Source organism: Macadamia integrifolia, chromosome 11, assembly GCF_013358625.1.
Source record: "Macadamia integrifolia cultivar HAES 741 chromosome 11, SCU_Mint_v3, whole genome shotgun sequence".
Lineage (NCBI taxonomy): Eukaryota > Viridiplantae > Streptophyta > Magnoliopsida > Proteales > Proteaceae > Macadamia > Macadamia integrifolia.
In genome coordinates this window covers 20,738,455-20,746,807 of record NC_056567.1, presented here as the reverse complement: position 1 = coordinate 20,746,807, position 8,353 = coordinate 20,738,455, and the positions used below count along the sequence as shown (strand labels likewise).

At 41.0% G+C, this 8,353-nt stretch overlaps 1 protein-coding gene across 2 annotated transcripts; it reads right to left on the bottom strand.

The window, feature by feature from the left end:
- Positions 1-1,873: 1,873 nt before the first annotated feature.
- Positions 1,874-6,780, bottom strand: LOC122092863. Of its 2 annotated transcripts, none has more exons than XM_042663169.1 (4): positions 6,410-6,780; positions 2,388-6,115; positions 2,210-2,296; positions 1,874-2,072 (listed from the first exon to the last, which is right to left on the bottom strand). In XM_042663169.1, the coding sequence occupies exons 2-4, from the start codon at positions 5,466-5,468 to the stop codon at positions 1,983-1,985; spliced, it is 3,258 nt and encodes a 1,085-aa protein (XP_042519103.1). In that variant the 5' UTR covers positions 5,469-6,115; positions 6,410-6,780; the 3' UTR covers positions 1,874-1,982. The 2 variants fall into 2 exon arrangements, with proteins under 2 accessions (XP_042519103.1, XP_042519102.1); XM_042663168.1 differs by having other exon boundaries at positions 6,423-6,780.
- Between the last annotated feature and the right edge of the window lie 1,573 nt (positions 6,781-8,353).

Here is an 8,353-nt window from a genome sequence, read left to right as displayed (position 1 = left end):
ATCTCAAAGTTCTACGACAACCCAAGCACAATCAACATCTCAAAGAATCTGGTCATGCATTCTCATACAAAACACATTGCTATCCAATATCACTTTTTGAAAGAGCAAGTTGCGAAGAAGAAGTCAAGCTAGAGTTATCCCAACAGCAGAGCAAGTATCGGACATATTCACCAAACCGTTGCCCAAAGAACTCCTTGAATATCTTCGTAAGAAGTTGGGAGTGGTCCCTCTTCCTAAGCAAAGAGTTATGCATAAGCGCAAATTGAAAGGGGAAGCCTTCTTATATATTTTATCTTTTTGCTCCTGTATGGATCCAGGGAGAGTCTGTGGCAGCCTTTGGCATTGTTTTCAAAGGGGGAGAAGGGTTCCAGCTGTTCGGGCGAAAAGAGCTGTTTTGAGGAGAATAATTTCAGCCATGGTGTTCATGTGTTGTTTGTGTGTAACCAACAATTCCAAAAGGGGAGATTGCTGAGCAATGTGATGTTGTTGAGAGAGGTATTGTCATTATTTTCAACACCCTCAGTTGATCCACGCATTCACTTCGTCTTAGTAGTTTATAAATGCAATGTTTGAAGCAAGCTAAGTTGCAGATTGCAGGTTTCATATCAGGGAAGTATCTTGTTTTCCTGATATCTTAACATATGACCATTGGGTCCGTGAGTGGTAAAAATGAGATTTGTTGGAAACCAAGTTAGCTTTCATCTCGAATTTGAATCAGGTGGATCTGATATATTGGTTGAAACCTATGGCTTGTACAGAAGATATGGTCAGTGAATTTTAAGGCTCTGCTCTTGCGATCTAGCAGCTTCAAATCTAATTTCTGACATCTTGCACTTATCCTGGTTGAGACTCAAAACATGAAGTTTGAATCCTCTAAGAAAGCTTTCATTTGGGTCAAGAATCAAGCTAGCCAACTATGGGAGAGAAAGATATGGCCATTTTAGTGAGCAGTGTTCGCTGGAATACCAAGAGGTCGACTAGCAAAGCCAGGCGGACCACTGGAACGGCCCAGACAACCAGATTAAGCCTGGAAGAAGCTTCCCGAATGCAAGGGAATTGGTAGTCAAGCAAAGAGGTTGACCAGATGTCGAGGGGGTTGACCAGCTGCAGTCTGACATCTTTATTTCGTAGCTTTTAAGTGTGGACCCTTTTGTAGGTCCCATATATGGCCAATGGCTCCATGAAATCTTTCTTTTTAAAACACTTTGTGTCATATAAAAGGAGTGTGGAGTGTCTTGAATAGAAGCTTGAGACTTGTTGAAGCTCAAGAAGCTCTAGAGCCAAAAGAAAAGAAAAGGAAGAGGATATAGTTGAGAGAATAGAAGAGGAATGAGCTGCGACCAAAGAAGAGGTCGTTTCTGCAAAGAAGAAAGGGCCAAGAAAAGAAGCGTGGAAGCTGATAAACAGAAGAGACCAAGCAAATTGCTGAAGTGAACAGAGATGTCAAGCTCCTCTGAAATCTGAGAGTGAGAATTTGTGAAGGTAAAGCGCTCGAGAAAGCTCCTCGATTGATTCAAGTGGTTGTAGGTTACTTCTTAGATAAAATACCTCAGTCAATGCTCTGTTATTAAAGACATTCTATTCTCAATCTTGTAAGGTTCAAGTAGGTGCTTGAAGAGAGGTTAGTGCTCCATGTATAAGGTGCTGCTAAATTAGGGGTTGTTGCTTTTTGTGGTGGGTGCTACTATTCTTGTATGTGGAATAAATTCTGACTGGCTTTGGATCCTAGTCCAAGCCGTCCTTTACACCATGAATGTAGCCAAAAGGTGAAACACGTTATATGTTGTGGTTTGTTTGTGTGTGCGTTTGCATTGAGATTGGTTCAACTCATTAGATTTCATTCCAAAAAAGAAAAAAATAGTTTAAGAGATATTGATTCGCACCCCCACCCTCCCTCACTGTCATGGTGAGTTCAACATAACATGCTTAAAGCATAGTTGTCAAGATGTCGATATGTGAAGCCTAGGCATCCAGGCAGGTGGTCACCTCAGACAACTTGATTGCCTTGTTGGTGTTGCTTTGCGTCTAGACCCCTCCAACGCCTTGGATCCTAGACGCCATGACAACTCTAGCTTAAAGCCACAAAAAGATAGACAGGTCAAGTCAGTTGAGATTAAAGTCAAATCATAAATCATTGGGATGTCAATCATATAGAAAGTAAAGGAAAATATGAAAATCTCGTAGCAATCACATAAAATGAGTACCGAACCTGCAGACCATAGATGCCAGCTTCCATTTCAGCTATTGTAGCATCACTGATTGATTCATTCATGTCTCTGTCATCAGATTTAGAATCCTGGGTCATGAAAGGACAAAACTCAACTCTAGCGGCAGACACATAATTTCTCAAAGTAAACACTCTAAATCAAATAGCCCAAGAAGCATACCTCATATTCTGGACTGATGCTTTCAGCTTCAGTTATCCTAGGTGATAAGATATCCCCACTAGTATCCAGTACATGAGGGACTACTTCTGAGGACTGAAGGTCAGGAGGCATATTATCAGTCACATCTTCAACAGCAACAACTGATACCAGAGGAATGTGCTGATCATCTGGAGGCATACTATCAGTCACATCTTCAACATCAACAACTGATTTCAGCTGAATTTTATGATCAAGATTATTTGAGCATTCTGAGTGGACAAAGAGAGCATCTTCAGTTCTCGACGGTCCATATGAGTTAACCACATGGTCTATCCTTTCAACCTTCTCCTCAAGAAAATTCACAGGTTCCTCATCAAGGAGAGTAACTTCTCTCTTCAAAGCAAGATCTGTAGCAGCAGTCTGATAAGAAGACCAAGTGAGACTAGGATCATCTGTATGCGAGTTTAAGCTCGAACCAGCACATTCTCCAATGGAAAATGGAGCTAAATTTACCGAGGTTGTCAATATACGTTCTTGGTCACTTATTTCCCTTTGAGAATCAGGAGGTAGAAGGGACGGATCACAAAGTAGATCAGTGAAAGAATTCTCATTAGACTGTTGTTTCGTACTTTTATGGTGAAAATTTTCTAAGCCTTCAACTTCAGAATTCCTGGACCATGCAACAGAAGATGGTGGTAAGAGATTCACCTCATTTCCAGGTTCACCATTTATTGGAACGCTAGGGGTACACAGCTGATCACTGAGAATTATTGGGCTCTTCAAAAGTGGCTTAGCTGTATTTTTGTCCGACTGGTAGCCTTGGGGTTGGTCGACCATAATATCCATAGAAGGTTCCCGAGAAATACTTGATGATGCAGCCATGTTGCTTCCAGGGACTTGTAACTCTTGTGGGAAACCATGAACACCAAACACAGAACTTGGATGGTGTTCAACATCGGGCTTTTTTTTCCTATTGTCCTCAGCAGTAAAATGTGGTGTATTACTGATGTTGCTTTGGTTGTCATGATGCAGACAAGCATCTTTCTCTTTTATCAAGTTCAATATTTCATTACTCAATCCAGGATTTTCCTTGTCATATTCCTGTGACATGAAATTGGAGGCATTCAAATCTTCTGCAGGCATTAGGTATTTGTCATGAGTACCATGGGCACCCCAGTGAGGTCTTTGATTCCTGCCGGAGAACTCCAAAAAAGGGGAAGAAGTTGGAGATTCCACTCTCCCTTGGGAACCGGTAGAGTCCGTGACCTTTAACATCGTTTGAAACTCGGTAGTGGTAAATTCATTGGTCTCTTGGATGGTAGTCGACTTCACCCATGAAGAAGATTCCATGGTTTCAAAGTCGAGTGGGCGAGATGGAGTTATTCCTTCCTGCAAACAGTAAATAGACCTCCCTCCATGCTCCTGGAGTTGTGAATCAGATCGAACATGTGGCATCCCATGATGAGAACCAACCAAATCATTAGATCCTGAAAATATTCCCCTTGGATCTTCTAGATGAGAGAAAAAAATTTCAGAGTGGAATGCCCTTTCCTTGAGCAAGGGCTTCTCACAGTAGTACCCATCCAAGTCACTGGCATTTCGAACAAATACTGGCGGAGCGAAATCTCTGCTGGGTCTGCGGTTGTGGAAATGCACTCCACAAGGTCTGCCTGTTTGCTCTGCATCCACCAAATTGTTAGGATGACGGTAATTCATTAATGGTCCAGGTTCAGGTTCAGGTCCAGGTCCAGGTCCAGGTCCAGGGGATAGAAGAAAGTAACCATTGGCATCAATGCAGTAATTATCAGGTAGTTGGTCTGTGACAAAGGGACTGGTGCTTTCGTTACTACTATGACCCAACTGATCATCATGCAATTGCATCCGAACACCCTTGGAATCTCTTTGCTGAACTGGCAATGGTGACAAAGGAGGCGACTGATTGGGGGACTTTGTTGGGTTCTGGGGGACAACATAAAACTGAGTAGCAGGATGTGGAAACATCCCCATCATATTCATGGAACCAATTCCATCCTTGGTCTCCAAAGGATGCAGAGAAGTAGGGGAATCTCTGAGAAAGCTTGGGGCACCATCCAAATTATGTCCCAATTGGCCTCCTAAGCTCTGGCCACCAGACATTTTTTGGGGACTGGGATCCAATATGCCATTCACAGCAACAACATACTGGTACTCAGAATTACTGTGCTGCGAGGCCCTTGCTTCAAAAGAACATGGACTATCAGATTCACTTGAAGAGATAAGAAATATGCGAAGCCGTTGAGAACCCCCAACTCTTTCAAGCCCATTGTATTCCTCTATCATATTCTGAAGATCTTCATCTGATGACACGGATATAAGGGCATCAAGGTCCTCACCTGGGAGCTGGTACTTGATTGTATGAGGTTGGTTGCATATTGCTGACGTCTTCTTCACAAGCTCCTCCCAAGAAAGATTCTTCCTGATTGTAATGATCCGAGTTTCTCCACCTACATATCGAAGCTTCCCATCACTCGGTCGAGGCAAAATCTTTCCACCAAAGCTGCAGAGGAACTTCATCTTTCCAGATTGAAAACAACCCAAAGCCCCTGATGCATTAGGGGGATGAGCATGTGGAGACTCAGAAATAGGAAGTGGTGGAGCACTCGGCACTTGAGAAATTCGGTTAAAATCCATTTCATCATTAGACATTCCTGATCTTTGCCCACTCGCACTGGCCTCCATGTGGTATCTACTTACTTTATCAAAATAGACCTTGTTTTCAACCCCTACAGCACACCCTTTTCCTGAACCATAATCTGAGCCATCAGATCCACATCCTGAATCAATTCTTCTCAGCCCAAGTATACCAGTTAGATCTTCATATCTCAGCTGATAATTCTGATTAAAATTAAACCCCACTTCCATATTACCTTGATCCGTGTTATGCATGATAGGTACTCTTCTCGGAGCAACAAGATCTTGAAAAAACTCTAAAGAAAATTCTTCACCCGTCTGTACTGAGATATTATGAGCACGTTTTCCTGTAGCGAATTCGTCGCCCGTCGCAACAGAAGATGATTCTTGCTGGATCCTCCTGCCTGAAGGGACAGGTGCCTCACTAGTCATGGTTTTAATTGAATCCAGGATTTTCTCAACAATGTATGAACATTATAGGGCTTCTTGAGCCCGCCCTTAATTCTCTGGGCCTTGATATCCCAAGAACATGTACTGATGCTTCCCCCGATGACAATAGTACTCTCACAGTTTCCTCCTTTTCGTGTAGTTTCAAACTCAAATTCATTTCATTTCAGTAGCCCATAGTTTAGAATTCATATCATCATTTGCAGGCCAGCCAAATGACATCTCAAATTGCACAAAATGGCAAAATATTCTTGAGTGAAGGTTAATCCAATGGATCAAGTACACAATACTCTTATCAGCAGAGTCATAAGCAATGCTGGCAAAGCGCATTATTCTCCCCAAAAGATTTGAATAACAATGGATCCCCCAATGATTAATAATCTATCATGTAGCATACAAAATTCAGGTGAATTATACAGAGAAGGAAACTTATTTTATTCTCCTTTAATCTCCAGATAATTACACCAATTGAAAATTCCTGGTTACCCACAGAAGACTGTAGCTTTGAAGGCCCAGGTAGATGAAAAAAATGAAACAATGAGGGTCAATCCATCACTTATCCTTCTCATTCACCTATCAGGAGAAATTCGTCATGGGTAACATGGAAAAAATACTAGCTCGATAGAGAACACCTGCACAGAAAAATTGAATCAATTAAAGCGCAGTAAAAATAGTATCCAAGATTGCCTAGCAACAAATCAGCATTTTACAATTAAAAAAAAAATGAAAATTGAACAAGAAATTACAAAGCAATCGAGGGATTAAGGAGAAAACTGGAAAGGATCCATCAGACAAATAAAAAATCAAGACATTTCGATCCAAATTAAATGAAATCCAGAAGAAAGGAAAATGGTGAATTGCATTTGCAACAAAAGCAGGGGAACAGTATTGGATTACGAAACAACAGAAGAATCGTTCAAAAGGACCTGTCTGGCATACCACTCTCAGTAGCTCTCCTGGTCTCTTCCTTCTCTTACTTCTCCGTCTCGCTTTCTGTCTCTCTATCTGCCCTCCTAAAATTCGATTTGGTAGATCGAATCAGAGGGAACCAAAACCAAAAGGGGCAAATGGATGATGGTTCTGAGTTTTGATTGAAATGTTTGTGAGGTGTGTGGGGGAATTGGATTGAATTGGATGGGAGAGAAAGAGTGGGAAGAAGAAGAGCCCGTTGCCTACGCCTCGAATTTCAATCTCAGGCGTCGGAGAGCGACATCGCTGAGCATATGGCGGCATCAAGACAGGGGGGGCCTAACTGAAAACAAATTTATGAAATCCTCTCTCTGTGTCTTCCTTCTACGTGGAGAGTGGGCTTGGTTTGAACACTCAAAAAGGATTTTAATAAATTAATAGAAGTGGGAAAGGTCGATAGGAGGCCTGTGACACAGTGAGAGAGAGGTGGGGCCATTGATGTCAACTGTCAAGTGGACTACTATGATCTGATTTCTTTCCCTTTATTTAAGGATCAGCCATGAGGGAAGGGGCCCACCCACTGAATCAAAGTCCTTGAGATTGTCTGGGTTCATTCTACCCAAGAAATGAAAAAGATTGTTGGGTCATGGTCCTTATCAACTCATGGTGATGGCAATGAGTAGGATGGCCTGTGAAAATGTGTATATTTATGGGTAGGGCCCATTTAGGTAATGAAGTCCATCATAACGCCTATGTATAATACCAAGTATAATATTGAAACCGAGAAAAGTCTGTTTTCTTGGGGGAAGTGTCTGTGTGTAGAGGATATGGCTTTTGCGTGTGTGCATGAGCCATGGAAGAATATGAAAAAATATCAATACAGGCGTCCCCCATATGAAAGAATATGAAATATCTTTTCATTTCATAAGGATTGGATTGATGATTCTGTCCCCCATATGTTTGGATGCTGGAGCCACATTACTTAGCAGAAACTTTTTTTTGTTTGGGTAAACTGTGGCTTTTTTGTGTAAAATATTGTGTGCACGGACATGCGTGATGCTTGATCACGCAAATAGGAGTCGTGCTCAAAACCTTTTCCATTTCTTTTGTTGAAACTGAAGAAAAAATTACCATGTCATTAGGGTGTAATTTCCTCTTACATGAATCTATGGTGTGCAGATTATTTCCCACTGACAGTGTGGAAGATCTCTTCCTAAAATGGAACAATAGTTTATGAGTAAGTGGTATAGAGAGCACATCAATCTCAATGAAATGTGATGAAAAATTTTTCATAAATAAGGGCAGAAAAAAAAAAAGCCTATTTCATGTTAGGAGGAAACAGTAGAGGTTTTTGGTAACCCATGTGAATAGAGAACCTTTATTCTATTAAACTAAAGGAAAAATAATGGCATGTTACTGGTATCATGCACCCTCTCACACTTTCTCCTCCCTAACATGTGGGGTTTTCTTTATGTGAACAATCCAACTTCTCATCCCTCGCTTTTAGGGTGTCAATTGGTCCATTTGGTTCGGTTTCATTGGTTTTCGGTGTGAGAAATGGTGAATCAGAAATCAAACCAATTTGGGAAATTCGATTTCAGTTTCTTATCAACTTCTCTTATGTGTTCGATATTGAATTCTGTTCAGTTTGAATTCGATCTACCATTTAAATATCATATATGTACATAATGGGGAAAGGATCTCTACCTGATCGATATCGATTTTATATTTATTTGGGTTTGTATTTTCATGTTAAGTTTTATTTATAGATTTTATTGAAGAACCATAGTGGGCTCCATATGCCATAATATTGTCCATTACGGCTAAGATTCGCTGTAGGTTTTTAAAACACATCTTAACATGTGAAGGTGGACGCCACTTATATGAATACTCCATGACCAAGGTATGGTGAATATGGGACTAAATTCTATGACACAACATTAATGATAATGTCACAATAT

What these genes read in the sequence shown, in the direction of transcription:
- LOC122092863 (XM_042663169.1), bottom strand. Translation starts at nt 5,468, where the DNA reads ATGACTAGTGAGGCACCTGTCCCTTCAGGCAGGAGGATCCAGCAAGAA. An exon ending in GCATCAGTCCAGAATATGAG is followed by an intron (nt 2,297 to 2,387) that starts GTATGCTTCTTG and finishes TTCATGACCCAG; the next exon opens with GATTCTAAATCTGATGACAG. An exon ending in CTGGCATCTATGGTCTGCAG is followed by an intron (nt 2,073 to 2,209) that starts GTTCGGTACTCA and finishes TGTGGCTTTAAG; the next exon opens with CTAGAGTTGTCATGGCGTCT.